An 18923-nucleotide genomic window follows, 5' to 3' on the forward strand; every position below is an offset into this window, starting at 1 on the left:
ATCAGAAACCTAACAATTGAAAGACAGATTTAATTTTATACATAAATTATATTTAGCTATAAGCCGAATGACAACTATTAAAACAAACTAATTCGAATAAGTTGAATGTGATTCTAATCTTATAATAAATCAAATTTACGAAGATGATAACAAATCGAGAGAAGCAACTACGTAAAGTGAAGGAAAGTTTTATTTTTACATCAGCCCCAAGAGATCGAACTATATTTACCCCCCGTACTAGTAAATCCCCGCGCAGTTCCGCTGAAATAGTTCAGTTAGCACAACCACCGCCCGAGCCCTTTCGACTTATTTTAACCTAGAAACAATCGAAACCAAAACATGTCAATAGTTCAGCAAATAGCAAAACATTCTAAGGCAAGTTAAAAGACACTGAATTGCTTCCAGAAAAAGTTTTGAAATCAATTCTGGCTAACACTGCATTGTAGCCAACTCAACCTAAAACAATATCACTCGAACACATACTACACGCGCGCAGTAAGAACAACAAACTATAGGCACTTTATTTTTCTACGAAACAAATCATTTAACTCGACCCTGCGCCATTTCCGGTAAATAGCAGTAAATAGCATTTTAAAGCATTTCAACATTTGCGGAGAGATTTTTATTGGAGAGCGCATTCCTGACAAAATTGATATTGCTACGTAAATGCAAGGACGATAAACTACTAAACTGCCTGTACTCGCCTACCCCCTCCCTCCACGGTAAGTTAGTTCCATGTAAATAAGGGAATCCCATAGACAAACGTGCGATTATAGGCAGCGAAACTACACAGAGCAAAACCAAACTCAAATGCAATTATTTTCTGTGAAACTGTTAAGAGAATTTCAAACGACATTCCTACACACTACGAGAGACTTAACTGTAATATTTTCTATACGCCAATGTTGACAAGAACAAGGGGTTCAAAACAGGGAAGCTTTTAAAAATTCATTGACAGCGCGCTGATAAAAAAAACAAAGGGCAATCGCAATAGGCGATGACTTTCAATGCACTGCCTATAGAAGAATATCCGTCCCACATGAAAGAACGGATGGGAAAACCTTGTTTTGATATTTTTCTTGATTCCTATGTTCCGGACGAAACATTGTAAAATGTGGAATTTTACCAACCAAATTCGCCTAATTACTTAGTTTTGTCAAAAAAAATGCAAATGGCACTGTTACGCTTTCACGACCAGTGCAATGAAGCAATAAATCGCAATTAACTGTTCAAAATACATTTAAAAATTTCTTTTGAATATTCGTGAAAGTATTTCATCGTAGGACAGGAAAGCTAAACAGGGGAAACGAAAGTAACCATCTTCAGTAAATATCATGTGGATATTTAATCAGCTTGAACGTTCCGATATCCATTGTGAATTGAACAATTTAAAAGATCCCGAAATATTCCGAAAATAAATGCGACAAAAGAAATGTTCAAGCGTAGATCATTTAAGCGAGATGATTTTTAGCGGAAAATGCGAATGCTTGAACCAACAGTCAGTGAAACGGATATTAATGGAAACTAAGACAAAACTTAATAAAAACAAATGAAATATTATTGTGGTTAGTTTTTTTTATATATATTGCGAAATTTTAAAATAGCTCTGACGCAACGTTTCGCTTCTTTAAAGACTTTACATAAGCTTATTTTATCGCTGTAATCGTTGGAAACCGGAGCGACAACCGTTTTTCTTTTGTCCCATGCAGAGTTGCACAATATCAGATTAATCGATTCGGCTTTATTTTTTTAAATTGTGCTTGTCTCGGTGTTTGTAGTTTTTACTCACATTTTGAACATGAGTTTAAAGTCTATTATCTGTGGTGAAAGCAGTCTCGAAAACACCCGCTGAGAAGCCAAACAAAATTGTTTCAAAATCGTTCAACACGGGTCCAACGATGGACGTCTGTTGAACGGTTATTCGGACGTCATCCAACGTTGGTCCAACGAACGTCCTTCATTGGACGATTTTGAAACCAACCGTTCTTAGGGGGTAGTGAATCTTTTTTTTCGTTTTCGAGTACCATAAAGTTCCCATAAATTTAAACAAGTTGGTGTGTCTTTGCTGAGTAAGCTTCCACTTTGCTATACTAGCGACAGTCTTGCGAGCGGCACAAGTAGAAAACATCTAAATTATTTCTGTGCAATGATAAATCCACTGAAATTTGCGGGTTTATGAATTGCAACAAAATTATAATCTTGAACGTGAATCGGTACAGTTACTCTAACTGCGAAAAATTCTAATCATAGTAGGCTAAAAAATTGTTACGGTACGTGGAGTGCAGTTAAATTTAAAATGGAAGACTGACAAAACAAAATTTTCCACTAGCAGATTGGATTAGTTGGTTTTTGAAGAAAATGGAACAATTACAGGTAAGATAGCAATCATTTTTTGTATTTTCTTATGGTTTAGGTTTCACATTTTCAAATTTATGCTATCCGAAAATGCAGCTGACACGTTTGAAACACTGATCGAACTACTTTCGACAAAAAAAGTTAACTGTCTTCATTTCTTTTTCTACCATGTTTCCTTATCGTTGATTTCCCGTAAAAGCACCCACTCAAAATTCACTCTCGATGCAGCAGCACGTACAACGCCAGCAATCCCAAAATGCCATATTTCAGGTTCGGATACTCGTTCATGTAGATCGTAATCATTCCGACATAAGGCAAAAATCCTCTAGCTCGGCCCACAATATCCTTCTTGGTGAGCCATAGCTGCCCGGGAGCGTACAAACCCCGATCGTCCACGGAATTGTTGTCACCTTTGGTCAAGAACTTAACCGTACCATTATTCTTCTCGTGCAATTTAATCACCCGATGCACGATCGGTATATCGCGCCCTTCAATCTTGAATACGACTATCTCACCGACACGTACCGGTTCATCCTGGTTTGTCAGGAACAGCAGATCACCGCTAAAATGACGAAAATCAAAACTATAGCAAGTAGCCATTCATCTAACAGGTGGGGATCCACTAACCGATGGAATGCTGGTTCCATACTGCCACTAAGTACGACCACAATGGGCGATTCACTTCCGGTAACTACCATCAATCCTTTCCAGATCATTAACGCGGAAGAAACAATCATTCCGAAGCTAAGCACTTGAAAGAAAAACTGTCGATTTTCCACCGGGAAAAAACAAGCCATTAGGGGGTATTCATGCGAATAAAGTTCACGTTTTCAATCACTTACCTGTCGCTTATCCATCCGTTGGACATCGCTTAACAAACCGTCGACGCCCAGAGATTCAAACACGCCCATTTTCCGCGGATTTTTGTTAATGAGATCGGTTATAAAGCAGTTTTTACGATGCAACCAAATCGATGGCGTGTCCCCAAAGCAACAAATTCGATCGGGCTCTATTTGACAGCTTCCTACGTGTCTCGATGATGTTTTGTGCAAGCAAACGCCGCAAAAACGAAGCGACGAGCTGTCATGCGTATGTCGAATTGTCGACCGGCGCACTGATCGAATGTCGAGTTGATGCCAGAGAGGGAGGGTTCGGATAGTTGTTGCCAAACATTTTTGTGAAATTGAATACTTTACGGTGACGTCACAAATGAACTGAGTGTTCATTTTTGACAGTTCGCTTGTACTGCTTACCTGGACTTAGAAAAGTTCTTTACGATTTGCTTCGAGCGAATCTAGTCGTCCACAAATTTTTCTAAGCCATGTAAACAGTACAAGTGAACTTCAAGAAAAGTGAGGTTAACTGTGTCTGTAAAGAACCTAATATTGAAGGCACAGATAGAACAGACGTCCATGGCGAGCGTTTAAGTTGTGTTCAAATTAACAATTTAATTAAAGGTAATTGGGATATCACCACCAGGTCAGAGATGCTTATAAGAGATTCGTGAAAACTGAAACCAAATGTTTCAATAGATCCCAAAACATCGATTCCATTTGAGCAATGTAAACATGCTTAGCGAGTTTAGAACGTAACGCATGGGGAGTATTGGGATTAAAATATAAAATACGAATAATTTTTAACACCAAAAAATCCAACTTAACTTTGAGAGGAAATTGCGGATAAATCGGTATTGGCAGTGCATAGCTCACAGCAGTTAACGGAAGAGAAAAACTTTGTGATTTGTTTATCAGCTAGTTTTTGTGAAGTTAGATCCACGTTCGTGTATTCTCATAGACAGGTCAGTCGAACTAACCAGCCTATGATAATAATTTATTACAAGAATGTTAATGGAGGAGGTGGGGAGGGGTAAGGGCTTCACCGCAAAAAAAATCAGTTTTTTTGTTAATTTTTTTAGAAAGAAGCGAAGTGCGCATTGTAGTTCGAATCCAATTTTTATTACCACAAGCAATATTATTCGATTTGGCTAGTTTATGGCGGCAGGCCAATTGGCGATCTAAAGTCCGGTTTGCTACCAGAAGAAATAAAAAGAGAAAAGAGTACAGGAACGACTTTCTCCGGAGTACTTCCAGTTTCACCTGGTACTGGAACAAATCTAATGTGTCAAAATATGTGTTTTGCTGAACATTCCTTAAATTGAGCTCTTGTCAATCGGACTCCATTTTCTAGCCTCTGCACGGTTTTGTGTGTTTACAGATACTAGAAGTAAGGCTGGCAGTTTTCCTGCGACTGTGAAAAGGTTTCGATCGCTCTCTTACTTTTGAATGGCTGCGCTGGATAATTAATAGACCAGTTTGAGTATTTGACTGTTTTTGTGGTAAATTCTGTAGTTTGTGTATTTCTCGGTTTGTGGTGTGCGAAAAGATGGATCCTAGAAGCTAATCTAGTTCCGGATTCTGGCCGTAGCAAAGACTGAAGAAACCCGCTAAGACCGCTCGAGGATATATTTGGCGGTCCGTGGGTAAGTCATTTTTACATTTCCTTTATTTCTTAGTTTTCAGTATAACAGTGTATTTTGTAATAATTCTGGACTTCATATGGTATTGCCAAACAACTAAAAAAGCTCGAATTTGAACGTTCTCCATGGGGTAGGAGTCCGGGCAAATTAGATAGAAAACCGCTAACACATATGCTTTTCGCGGATGAAATTGAAGTGTTAGTTGGTAAGGCTCGCACCCGGTCAGCGTGACAAGCAGAAAGTTAGCAAAAGTTGAGCAAAGCGAAATTGATGCTGGCAGAGTTTCTGCGAGCATTTTGCGCGATTTGTGCTAGAATTCTGGCAACGAATTCGCTCATATGCAACAACCGTTTCTGACAGAAGCGGTTAGACCAACCGATGCTGCTCACTTTTATCCAGAATCCAGTCAGAAATGTACGGCCAAGATCTCTGCACGCTTCCTGCCACATCTTTGCCAGATGGTTTGCTGGATTCGTGCTAAATTCTGCCAGGTAGGAATTGGGTCATTAAGCTATATAAAGTTTTCCGTTCCATTCGATAAATTTTAGGTCCAATATACATAATATAACATCATTAAAAAAAAAAAAATCGTTGTGATACGTAAAAACGATTTTTTTGTTTTTTAAAATAAATCTTATGTAAACTGTAGGAAAACTGCGGTTGTTTACATCTGGCCTATCAGGACAACACCCAAAATGAAAAAAAAAACTACATGCAATAGATGGTGGTTATGTCAAATAAAAATAACCCTACGGGAAAACCGAGAAAACATGCCTTATTTTTTCTGACAGGGTTTCATTTGTCGTGAAATTCGATATGTCAAATCCTTCCTATAGTGTCAAATCCAGACTGTCAACATATTTCTTTATTTTAAGTTTGAATATTATTTTCACGTTTCCTGAGCTGGAAAAAAACATTGTTGCAATCAGCTTTATCGATGTAGGTATTAAAAAACGGCCAGGATCTTTGCACAGTTTATGTCCGAGTTATGCCAGGGTTTTGCTCGGTTTCTGTCAAAATTTGCCAGAAAACGTTAGCGAAACCGAGTTCGCCCTAGCTCAACTAACGCGACAGGATACGCGCAGAAATCTGACAGGGCTGCCAAACCAAGACTTACAGAAATCTAGCAGAGCGGTCTCTGAAAATTTGCTCACTGGGCATCATCTTTCTATTAAACCGATAGAGTGATACGATATACATAACTACAGACACTTTATGCACTGACTAGCAAAGTGTCAAAAATGCAGCCAAAACCGCAGCTAAACGAGCATGATGGTTTTGTGAGGGGAAGTAAAGACGGAAGCCAATGCAAAGCTTATGGGATCTTCCGTGGTGCCAGTATATATCCATGGTTGCTAGTTTTACTGTTTTTGTCTCCGCAAGTCTGTGTATAAAGGGTCCGCCCGGATAGAATTTTACAATAGCATTTACCCTACAAACAGTCATAAAACAATATATAATAGTTATCACTGTTTCAACATTGTAAGCAGAGTGCTTGCAGTAGATTCACAATAAAATTTCATGTAACAATAAATTTTACAGTTCAGCAAAAAACTGATACAGTAAATTCACATTAAATTTTACTATTTTCGAGAAAAAATGTATGGAAAAAATAGATTTTTTTAATGTTCAGATCAGAGTTAAAAATATTCAAATTCATTGAATGAAAATTGATCATATTCAGCCGCATTCATTTTCAATATTCAGTGACGCAGCTGAAAAGGTCAAACGAACAAACCGTCCATTCATCCATGCAGATTTTCATTCGGCTCCGATTATTACACGAAGCGACCGTGCAGCAACGAATCAAACGAATCAAAGTGGGCCCTGGCACAATGTAAGCGATGATGATTGTTGTTTCATATGCTTTATCGGCAGTTGAAAACATTTTCCTAGATAATTAAGATAATTGTAATGAATATATTGTACGATATTCAACTGAATGAATAAGATAGATAGTTGAATGAATATTTTTTCTATTCACCGCGAGTCGCAACAGGTTCATTTTCAGCCACCCCCCTTTTTTTTTTTTTATAAAAGTTGATTTTACATTGAAATTTATTGTCAAAACGTTTAAGTTTATTGTTTTTGTATTGTAGCATAACACTAAAACTTACTGTAAATTATTGTAAAATTACTGTCACAGTGAAAATCATGGTTTTGTTACTGTATAGAAATGGGTGTATAGGGTGTATACGTAACATACCTGCATTATCGACGTTATATCGTCTTTGTCGTGCATGGTCGCAATGGCTTTTCGATCAGTTGATCGAATCCCTCTTTTGTTTACAAAAAATGAGATTTTTTTTCACCTGTTCAACCGTTCAATCTAAACACAGTTTAAAATATATCCAGTGAGTTTGTTATCATGTGTACTTCAAGTATCGCAAATTAATGAGAAGATAACTATATTGTGCGTTTAAAGCTTCAGTTTTCAACAAACATAAAATCTTAAGGTAAAGTAGATATTCCGAGCTTACACTCAAAGTACTCCAACCAGCCAGATTGACTGTACAACTTGTACATTCTCATCTCGGCTTAAAATTAATCCAAAACGGTTCCGTTGAAGTAACCACACCGGTCACTCTTTTGCCCAAATCTGACAATTTATCACCCGGTCGGACATGTAGATTAAAATTTTGCACTATCGCAGAAAACATCAGAAACAGTGTGTTACGGGAGAAAGTTTCCCCGGCACATAGCCGCTTACCCGCTCCAAAAGGAACGGATACATCTTTCGCCAGCGATAGTTTGCCCTGTTCGTCGAGGAACCGTTCCGGTCGGAAGTTTTCCGGATCCTCCCAAACCTCGCGTTGATGGTGAATAACGTCAAGTCCAAGCATAACGAAGGTACCCTTCGGAATGTCGTACCCGCGCAACGTTGTATTCTCTAGAGCAACGTGTGCTATTCCCGACGGGACCAGGGTGTCGATGCGTAATGCTTCCCGTATGGTTGCTTCCGTATATGGTAGCTGAACTCGATCATCTAGGGTGGGTAAACGTCCTCGGCCAACAATGTCGTCGAGTTCTCGTTGTACCTCGTCGATCACGTGGGGATTCAACAGGAGACGTTCCAACAGCATGGATAGTTGTATAGCCGAACCCGACATCGTGGGTAGTAACATGTCCCACAGGATCATTACTAGTTGGTCGTCTGTGAAGTGGAAGTGAAGTTGGGCTTTTGTGAAAATATTTCTTTTAATATTAGCCTTCTGAAACTAACACTGAAAGGTAAAAGTTTCTCCTTCTAACGGCGTTGAGTTATTCATCACTTTAATGTATCGGTCGAGAAAGCATCGGATGTGATTTTCGTCGTACGAAGCCATGTACCGTTTCAAAACAGATTCCACCAGGTCGATCATTCGAAGGTTTGCTTCACGCATTATGCGATAGTTGGTTGCCTCTGGGAAGTAATCCTTCAGCCAGGGCAAATAACTCAGGATAGTACCGTAATCATCCCCTTTTTGTTGAAAGTGGAGAGCGTAGCGACCGGTTCTGAAAAACAAGACCATACTTAGGCATACCGATACTGGGTAGGATTACTAACATCTGATATTTGATTAATTGACGTGTTTCTGTTACTCACTCGAACAATCCTGCCATATCTTTCCTTGAAAACCGTTCCCCACAAATCACTTGAAAGTACAGATTTGCCAAACAACCGTAAAACACTTCCGGGCATCTGGCACAATGGCCGTCCACAAATTCTTTCTCATGTTCAAACTTAGCACCGTACTTCAACATATCCACCAAATTCATGACTTCACTTTCCGTTTCGGCCTCCAGATCGGCGAAGCGTCGTCCAAAGCCATAGTCCCGAAGATGTCGCAAAACGAAACGCCGTTGTTCCTTCCAATCCGGACCTTGGGTAAAGAAGATTCCCCTTCGTTGGAAGTTTCGTTCCCTCAACCGTGCCAGGAACATATCCGACCGACCGTCGAATTCGGTACGGTTCATAACTTCTTTCGCCACATCCAGATCGTTCACCACGATTGTTATAAAATCACCCAGATAAATTCCTAAAATGTTGGTTCGGTAAAACTCGCTCAGCTTCAGTGCAGCCTTGTGTAGGTGGTTGTAGTTAATCATCAGCATGATAGCGTATCCGCCGAGCAGAGGAAGTCGCGGTGGTCCCTTGGGAAAGTTGGGTGGTCGCCCGAATAGAAATAGGATACAACGGTACAGCAGGAGTGCAGTGACTGCTGACCAAAGGATGACACTGAGTGTAAGCACCATAGCTAATTTGTAATATGAAAAGATCTCGTTAAAACTTGACGAACGTTTCGCGATTGACTAATGCTATGTAGCATCAACTGGGACGATTTTATACTATCAACGGGTTAATTGACACGCGATACTTTGTAGCATTTGCTAAGATAGGCGCATTAGACAAATAAGCACGTGTTGAAATCTGCAGTTTAAGTAGCTTGTTTTACTGATGGCGCAACAAGGAGAATTCCTCATTTGAGTTATTGCTATAAGGAACCATTCATAAAGTACGCAACACTTTTTGGGGGGCGTAGTGACAAAATGTTGTAACATATGGGGGAGTAAACTAGAAAGTTACATGACAAGGGGGAATAAAAAATTTGTGAAGTCAATTATGGGAATTTTTTTCGTTACGTAAATTATGATTGATCTCTTACTAGTACTGCAACTTTTCTGTATGTGCAATGAATGATGTAGATGCACAAAAACAAAATAAGTACAATACAAAAGCTAATCAACTTGACACATGATTGATATTGATTAAACGTAATGATTTAACATTTTTGTCCATTGTGCACTATCTGACCTAAATATTGAAATCAATTATTAGATTATTATTATTATTAGTCGACAAGCGCGGACAATTTCTGTACCTCTACCTACCTACCCGTGGTGTCCATGTGAACTTTTCCCATTTTGTGCTCGGTAATTGCATGAAAGAGATTCAAGTAAAATATGAATTTTTCAATGTCATGAACTACATTGATGCTGGATGTGATTCTAAAGACTTATATTAAATATAAGAAGAAAAAAAAAATCTCTTAGTTTAGAATTAAAATCCTTTCAACTTTATCCATAGAATTTCTTTTTAGACTTTTGTAAAAATATCTAATTTTGAACAACATCACGAGTTTCAAAATTTTTGTGTCTAAAAGACACTTTTTTGCATTCATCATAATAACACACATTTTGAAGAAAATAAGCAAGCGCTCATGCTATTGATGGTAAAATATTTGTATTAAATTTTAATAAAGGAAAAATGATGAAGAGTCCACGTGAAAATTCTAATACACTCACCCCCCTTTCCATGGACAAGCGTGGAATTTTTCGTACCCCTTACCCACCCCTAAACTGTCTACGTGGTATATCGACGGCCCCTTGTAACTATCGAAAGTAAATGGTAGTATTTTTACCCTTCGTTAATCATTTTAATTTTTCGTTGGAATTCTTACGATTCGAATTCGTTAGTTTGGTTGAGATGGTTGTTTATCGATAAAATGACGAAAGTAGTCAAATGATACATAGTAGGGTGCCGACGAATGTATGGGAAAACAAACTTTTTCAACGTGACTTAGTTTGACGATATTTTATACTACCACTAATGAACGGAAATCAAGATAGTTTATTTATCATGTTTCAATTTCAATACTTCTAGGAGTAGATACCACAAAAATGGACAAGTTTTGAAGTGTCTCTATAGATACGTACGAACACTTAGACTTTTTGCACAGTTTGTAAAGCTAACGGTGCTTCAAGTAAAAAGCGTGACATTTGTTTATTGCGAAAATGCTCGGTTGCGTGTTACTAAGTGCATTCTTTTGTACTGCATTTAGTTTAAATGGATAATACGTTCAATTAAAGTTTTATTATGCATCATTATTTAGCTGACGGAACTAGATTGGCCAGGTAAATCATCTATCAATATGTTGTGGCGATGTTTGTTTTGATTTTCATAGCTGCACGCAGAAAAATATTTTTTCTATCAGTTTGGTACAGGGTTAAAAAAATAGATTTTTGGTTGAATCTATTAAACAACTGTTCCATGTCGCTTTTTATCGATTTTAACTTTTCATCGGTAAACTTATCCTAGTATATTTTAATGCATTTCAAATCGTAGAGTTTGTTTTGAAAATTAAAAGAAAATATGTCATTTTGTACCATCACGGATGTTCCACGCATATCTGTCCCGCGAAACAAAATTAACGAACAATGTGTTAGATGGACGTTTGGAATATCGTTTCCATTGACTTAAAGATTAAAGCAAAACCATAGAACCTTGTTCCAATGCAGTACTTGGCTTTTTTAGAAAATCTAGAGGTCTAGCATGAGGGATGCCAGTACAATGTTCTGGCAAAAACCAACCAATCAAATTACGGCTGATTTGAATGATGTAGGTGTATGTAAAAACATTACATGCAGAAAAAAGATTTGTGGCTTCAATAAAAATGTGGATTGAATTCAATAAATAAAATTATTGGTCGAGAACTAAATTTATTTATTGTGTCAATAAAAAGATTTATTGAAATTAAAACAAAATTATTATGTAATTAAAACTGCTTTAATTGAAAGCAAATGTTTATTGTTGTTCTAAAAAATGTTTTCAGACTAATAAGTTTGTTGGTTGAAGTAATAAACAAGAAATGATTTGATTGAATAACATATATTTTTGGGTTAATTATGCTTATTTTTTCTGCGTGTACAAGAATTCTCAGAAGGACTTACTACATACTTTAGATCCTATGAGTTGAGAAAATTTGTAATTTATTTGATCCAGATCGAACGCCATTAATGAACCAGTTCACTCAATAATATGAACTTTTACAGTAAAAACCTGTTTGAATCCACCTAGTGGTGCAATTGCGCCTTTCTCATTTATCCAAACTATGATTCATTAGCTGGTTTTGTTCAATAGAATTGTGGAAATGTCTATTAGATTCTTATTTCACTTAGCACGTATCCCACGACTACCACGAACGTAGACGCAGACTCACTTGAAACAAAGTATAAGGTAGACCGGGGCTAGTTTGCGGTGTTTTCAGTTTCCATTTTTTACCGCTTTGATGTAGATAGATCTTGCAAAATAGAACACGTGGCTGTTGCCAACATCCCTGAATTTTATCAAAGTGTTTGATGCATTGTCTATGTTTTTATAGACAAAAATGTGTGACGCGGAAAACCCGCCAATTTACCCCAGCCCCGGGGTAAGTTGGTGGTATGTATGAATACGCCAGAAAATGGAGTTTCAATTACATACATCAAAGGTTCACGCTGAATGTTTTTTTCAATAAAATTATATATTAACCGACAATTGCCAATAAATTTCAATCTCAATATACCGGCATTTTACTTTGACGCGTATTCCATATTCAAAAGCATATTTTCGAAATTCTTCAGGCGATTGGCTGAAGTAAATATCCCCTGCATTGACGAGATACACAAAGTTTTACTTTGTAGTGAATTCCAAAAATGCAAATATTTGATGACTACATTTGCATAGTAGCGCCAACTTGCCCCGCGTGCATCACTGTCAACTTACCCCAACCGCAATTTTACAAAAAGCTATTTTAAAAATAACTTTAATTAATGGATAGATTTAACATCTATACGGATACTGAAAGCTTTTTTTTACGCGCTCTCGAAAAATATAATCAATTGGGAAATAGATTTAAAATCACCCTAAATAACACATAGTGTTTAAAATTTTAAAAATTTACTTGGTATACTCGAAAACACAATATCGCCCACAACTTCTACAAAACAAAATGTTTTTTAATAAAAACAAATTGGATAATGGGTTTCACACTAAACGAAGACAAAGAGATTGCGCTAACTAGCCCCGGGCTCCCCTAATATTTAATTAACTTAATCAGCATGAGTTCGATGTTATCTTCATTATATTTTTAAATGTCGGTGGATGGGTTTGGAAGTGGAAGGGAGGTGGGGGGAGGTTAGTAGAGTGGAAGTGGAGGATGCGTCAGAAATCCTTCTTCTGAATTCGGTATACGGGGTGCATGAGGGAAATGCGGATGTGAGGGTGGTCTAAGGGGAGAGGAGTGATAAAGGAAGGTGGTGTGAGGGCAAGGGTGGGGAGTTGAGTTGCTACGCAATACTCAACCGCAAATGTTGCCTTTCATTTGAGACTTGGTTTGGGAAAATCGGTTCAGTCATCACCGAAGAACCGATGTGACTTCAACTGTGGAATATGCCCGGAATCCGGGACTTCCGGAAGCGTCGATGGTGGACAATATATCCAAAGAATGTTTGATTGGCAATCAGTGATCTAGATGTGCTAATCGAAGTAATTTGGTGACCGTTTCAGTAGTTTTTATCCTCTGCGGTATTACGATTGTACCGATTTATATGGGAATTCCTTAACCTTACTACCCAACCTGTAACTCGATTTTTCAGTGATTCGAGGTAACATGCGTCCAAAGTTCAACGATCCTTGAGTTAGAATTATTTGTTTCTAGGATCAAGGATTCTTCAAGAGTTTCAGCATCAACTAGAATTCCAGGATCAAGAAACCAAAGGATTATTGATGCTAGAACTCAACGATCCTGAAACCAATTCCAGAGTCAAGGATCAAGGATTATTGAGCTCCCGAATCAAGGGTCATTGAGTTTCAGGATCCTGATTCTAGAGTATAGGATACTGAAAGTCCTTGATTTTAGGACCAGTTCGAGAGTTACGGACTTCTAGGATCAAGGATCTTTGAATTTAGTATCAGTTATCCTCGAGTTCCAAGTCACAGAACTTAAAGATTCTAGAATTCAATGAACCCAAGGGTCATGTTCCTGAATTCTTAAATGAAAAATTCTTGACTTGCAGGATACTGGTACTAGGACTCAGGATCTTAGATACTGAAACCAGTTTCTAGGTCAAGGATTCTTGAGCTGCAAGATGATCTTTGAGCTTTAAAATAAAGGATCCTTGAGTTCGGGGATCCAAATTCTAGGATATAAAATCCCTCAGTTTCAGTATCAATGGCCCTCGAGTTTCAGAGTTGGGAAACTCATCCTTTATCATGGAATTCCCGGATCTTCTATTCTTGACATCTAGGTCCTTGGTCCTGAATGTATAGATCAAGGTTCCTTGAGTTCCAGCATCAAGTTCCCTTGGAATATAGTATTAACATTTTCAAGATCCTGGTTGCTAGTTCGAGGATTCTAGATCCTGAAACCAGCTATGGGATCTTTAGGTTTTTGAATCGAGGATCGTTGAATTTCTTGCTTCGGGGTCCGTGAGTACCGGGATACGGTAACCAGGAAGATTGATAGCACCAACTCGAAGCAGACAAAAGATTTAATTTTATCATTAAGCTCAAATAGCTCCTCATGAGACAGGTGTAAAAATCATTACTTCGCAAACCGTTCATTTTGCAGAAATTATATCTGAGAGAATGTTTTTGTAAATTAAATAACTAGGACGGTTCTCTCCAACATTCCTGTCGATTTTTTTTTTAACTTGATCGTACAGAAAGTTTTCTATAAAATTTGGGAGAAATATTTTTCAAGTAACATTTTCAAGTGCACCAAAATTATATCACGGTTTTCATGTTATATTTATTTTTCTCTTTAAACCTTTTCATCGTTTAATGTTCCATAAAATTCCCATTTTATAATAAGTTGTGGGTCGTTTTATTTCTCGATTTGACTGTGTATGTCTACATGAATCATCCGCACATAATTTCCTTCTTCCTTTGCGTATTCCAGCATTTTTGGTAGTATGGATCTGACGGGCTACAGTGCATCGTTCTGCCACAACACCCCCTACCCTTTTCTTTTTTTTAACTGAAGTGGAGTTAGTGTGACAGTAAACAATGAATGATCATTAACCATTTTCCCATCTGAATCCGGTTGATTGTATCTCGACTGTCCAGTTGTGTCATCCATTCCCCATGAGAATATCATGATAGCCGCTATAAACATGTACATCGTTACTTAATGCTAATTAATAGGTTATATTGTTATCATCTTTACTGGTCTGCTGTAGGATGCCACAACTTATGGTGTTGTTGATTATATTTTATGTTGAAGCACAAAACAGAAAAAGGTTATTTTGAGATATTTTAAGATATTTTTGATGCACTTTCAAACAAGTAAAAAAACTATCTCAGAATGGGGAATTATTGATTCTTACACCGAAAAACTGCCCTCATGACCCAAGGTGTAAGACCAGACTAAAGTAAGTTTGAATCAGTGACGAAAATAAACTTAAGTTGTAATTTCACTCAGAGATGAGTATTTTACTTTTGCTAGTAATTTTCGCTATCGTACTGTTTCTTAGGGACATCGACGACATCGATTGAAGAGTAATTCGTCGATTTGTCCACCAAGCACAACGAACAAAACATTCTATTAGTACACTTCCAAAAGCCACATCACCTTCGGAAAGATGGCGGATTTTTTTGCGACTTAATCGGTATATCGAAATCATTCGTTTAGGACTGCTATTTTCGTCCGCGTCCTTATCACCCATTTTTATTATAGGTGCTTCATCGACAGTGCTATCTTTGAAAATGAGCCACCTTGGTGATGCAACTTTTGTTTCCGTTCATATTTGATCGCAAATAAACCTTCATTTTATGATTTACCAAATTGCACATATTTTTTTTCGTATGTAATTTAAAACGTTCGTTGATTTTATGACATTGTAAGGGAACACGTATCCGCCGGGTGATTCCAATTGAGCTAACATTTCTTTGGACTGAGGAAACTAATCTCTATATTTGTTTAATGTTTATTTTTCGAACTGGGGAGCTGATCCACAGGGTACGTGCATGGGGAAAACACACGGTCTTGTTTGAGAATTGACAATTCGTGAGACTCTTCGATTTGTACTTGTACAAACACATCGTATTTGTATTTGATGTTACTGTCACCAATACAAACATTAGCTTTTTATGTATTTTGAATGAATAACGGTCAAATATACATATACTGCCATTGAACTAAATACTCATTCTTGAGGTATTTATTAATTTTCATTATCACATAGCATCAAATTGTGTTGTTTATGCTGAGTAATGAAAGTACGAATCCATCCGGCGCTTCTTTTCTCAATTTTGCTTACAGGTGAATCAAATTATATGCCATATTACTTTTCTTGTTTTCTTTGTGTAGGTATTGTTCAAGTACTTGTAGCATTCCCTAAAGATTCATTAAATTTTTCTCAAAAATAAATCCTTCATTCTATATCTCCACTCAGAACTGTAGTACTGTCAACTGGCTCATTTTTTTATACTTCTAGTACTTAGAATCACCATTTTCTTATACTTTTGCTACGGAAATAACTAACGTTTTCCCTTCTTATTTTCATAGTAGAAACCATTACACATGTGTACTTCCAACTATCTCCGCATTTTATGCAAATGGTCGGTTATCCGGAGTTCAAGTTGCTTATTTGGCCGATCGTATTAATAACATACAACAAATGATAATTTTCGCATATTCTCGGAAGTCGGCTGCCCAGAGCAATTATTACATGATAATTCTATTGGCACACTTACTAACAAATCGCCCTATCCCGTGATATACGAGGAGATGCAGAGCTGTCTTCCGTCTCTAGCAGCGACATGTATCGGGCTAACATTCCTTACTCTCCCAGACGATCTGCATTCGGACGTGGCCAGCGTCGGTGTTGATGAGCATGCAGCGATCAATATAGATTGCCTGATGTGGTTGATCGTGTTATTCCCAAGTATGTTGTTCCAATGAAGATTTTGCAATCTCGGTTCTGATCAAAAACGGAGTAACAACCACAGGCGATCTCATATACTTATGCCCAAATCGGAAATCATTCGTTTAGGACTTCTTTCATCCATATTTCATTCACATTGAAAAAACAATTTTAAAACTTTATTTATAATACTATAAACCTATTTCAGACACTACATCAACGGGGTACAAATTTCACCCAGTAATCGTTTGGCGTAATTATAATACCGGTGTTACGTTTGCTGATATCCGGTAGATTATCCGTTGGCGGTTGTTTGAGATCGAAATTCTGCACCAGCGCTGACACAATCAGAAACATTGTGTTCCTGGCAAAAGTTTCCCCCGCACACAACCGTTTTCCCGCCCCGAACGGGATGGAAATATCCTTAGCCAATGATAGCTTCCCTCGATTGTCTAAGAATCGTTCCGGCCGAAAACGGAACGGATCACCCCACACGTCCAGCTGGTTGTGTATGGCGTCCAGTCCTAGCAACAGGATAGTGCCCTTCGGAATATCATATCCACGCAGGGTAGTGTCTTCCGTAGCCACATGTGCGATTCCTGACGGAACCAAGGTGTCAATGCGCATCCCTTCCCTCAGGGTAGCCTCCGTATACGGAAGGTTGATTCGGTCGTTAAGCGATGGGAGCCGTCCATTGCCGACTACGTCCTCGATCTCTGCTTGCATCCTGTTGAGAACTTCCGGATGCAACAGAAGCCGCTCCATAAGCAAAGCGATTTGTGTTGTGGCACCCGAAATGGCCGGGAAAAAGAAATCTACGATGCCAAGAATTAGTTGATCGTCTGTGAATAAGACTAAATTAGACTACGCCTAATATTAGGACACATTATGACGAACATTGAAAACTGAAGCGGTCTCCTTCTTTCGGTATGGTTTTCTGCATATCTCGAAAGTACAAATCGAGGAAGCTGCGAATATGGTTTCCGTCGTAACTAGCCAGGTGTTTCTGGACGATTGACTCGATGAAAGCGTTCACTGCCAGACTTGCCTCCCGGATCCCGTTGTAGTTGGTTGCGTTGGGGAAAATGTTTTTCAGCCATGGTAGTAAACTTAGGATGGTACCGAAATCGTCCCCCAAACGTTGAAACTTTAATGCGCTTTTGCCGGTTCTGTGAAAAAGAAATTCAAAATCTAATATTATTTTGTTTATCGTTGGACTGATAATATAGTACACGGAAGGAATGTGTGTTCCCACTTGATAAACAACAATCGACATCATATTGACACAATATATAGTAGTACTATTTCATGTTGTTGCTTTTACTACTACTACTATTCAATTAGAACTTTCACTTACTCGAACAATACACCGGCCCCCTCTCGCGGTATCCGTTCGCCGCAGAACACGTGCAGAAACGCATTGGCAAAGCAGGCCGAAAACACCGCCGGACACTTGACGTAGCCGTCCTTCATGAACTCTCGTTCGTGTTCATACCGTGGTCCATATTTGAGCATTTCGATTAATGTCATTATTTCAGCATTGGTTTCCGCCTCCAGCTCCTCGAATCTTCGGCCAAACCCATAATCACGCAGATGTCTCAGGATGAACCTCCGCTGTTCCTTCCAATCGGGACCCTCGGTGAAGAAGATTCCCCGCCGTTGAAAGTTCTTCTCACGCATCCGAGCCAGGAATAAATCCGGACGGCCGTCAAATTCCACGCGATACAGTACTTCCTTAACCGCGTCGAAGTCGTTTACGTAGACGGTCCCGAAATCCCCAAGGTACATTCCAAGAATGCTTGTTTGATAATACTGACAGAGCTTTGCAACTGCCTTGTGCAGATGGCGCCAATTGATCATCAACAGTATTCCATAGCAACCGATTAACGGAAATCGTGGCGGTCCTAGCGGAAAGTTGATCGGTTTATCAAACAAGAACTTGTAGCACCGAACGAAAACCAAGGTCAGCACCAACAGCCACAGGAAAATAGTCGGAGTGATGAACATTGCACAAACTTCACCGAACCCACGCACGAACTACGACTGATTGCTGCTGCAACGGAGGTGAATAATTTTATAACGTCCTGGTTGTATGCAATCAGTCTTGACACAAGAGGATTGATAAGAAAAGCTAGTATTTTTCTAGGTCAACGACTTGTTTGCATCCTTTTACTAGATTGGATTTATTGACCCGTGCCGGTGTGTCTAGAGCTATAAAAAGGGCTGGTGCACATCTAATGACGCTTTCGAAGTTAAAGCGGGAAACTGATCGGAGCTTGGTGTGAGAAACCAGTTTACAGTAGAACAAGCCGAGGATGTCATAATAGTAGCAGGAAAACCACTTAGTTCTACTCGGCTTGTACTCTGACATATTTGCTTTGCTTGATTGTTAATTATTCGATCATAGTGTCAGTTTCAATCAGCT

General features: G+C 38.5%; 4 protein-coding genes across 4 annotated transcripts in view; 1 reads left to right on the forward strand and 3 right to left on the reverse strand.

The window, feature by feature from the left end:
* Window positions 1–2374: 2374 nt before the first annotated feature.
* Window positions 2375–3403, reverse strand: LOC131676593 (signal peptidase complex catalytic subunit SEC11A). Its single transcript, XM_058955737.1, has 3 exons — window positions 3198–3403; window positions 2983–3119; window positions 2375–2917 (listed from the first exon to the last, which is right to left on the reverse strand). The coding sequence occupies exons 1-3, from the start codon at window positions 3264–3266 to the stop codon at window positions 2569–2571; spliced, it is 555 nt and encodes a 184-aa protein (XP_058811720.1). The 5' UTR covers window positions 3267–3403; the 3' UTR covers window positions 2375–2568.
* A 3485-nt stretch (window positions 3404–6888) lies between these two features.
* On the reverse strand, window positions 6889–9140 carry LOC131676596 (probable cytochrome P450 304a1). Its single transcript, XM_058955740.1, has 3 exons — window positions 8418–9140; window positions 8055–8326; window positions 6889–7985 (listed from the first exon to the last, which is right to left on the reverse strand). Exons 1-3 carry the CDS (start codon window positions 9065–9067, stop codon window positions 7360–7362), a joined length of 1548 nt encoding a protein of 515 aa, XP_058811723.1. The 5' UTR covers window positions 9068–9140; the 3' UTR covers window positions 6889–7359.
* LOC131676597 (uncharacterized) overlaps window positions 7043–18923 on the forward strand; it is a 36675-nt gene continuing 24794 nt past the window's right edge. Inside the window, exon 1 of the mRNA XM_058955742.1 lies at window positions 7043–7287. The gene's annotated coding sequence lies outside the window, so the exon portion shown is untranslated. The remainder of the gene's footprint in view (window positions 7288–18923) is intronic.
* On the reverse strand, window positions 16663–18840 carry LOC131676595 (probable cytochrome P450 304a1). Its single transcript, XM_058955739.1, has 3 exons — window positions 17856–18840; window positions 17396–17667; window positions 16663–17340 (listed from the first exon to the last, which is right to left on the reverse strand). The coding sequence occupies exons 1-3, from the start codon at window positions 18503–18505 to the stop codon at window positions 16715–16717; spliced, it is 1548 nt and encodes a 515-aa protein (XP_058811722.1). The 5' UTR covers window positions 18506–18840; the 3' UTR covers window positions 16663–16714.

The sequence above is a fragment of the Topomyia yanbarensis genome, chromosome 1 (genome assembly GCF_030247195.1).
Source record: "Topomyia yanbarensis strain Yona2022 chromosome 1, ASM3024719v1, whole genome shotgun sequence".
NCBI lineage: Eukaryota > Metazoa > Arthropoda > Insecta > Diptera > Culicidae > Topomyia > Topomyia yanbarensis.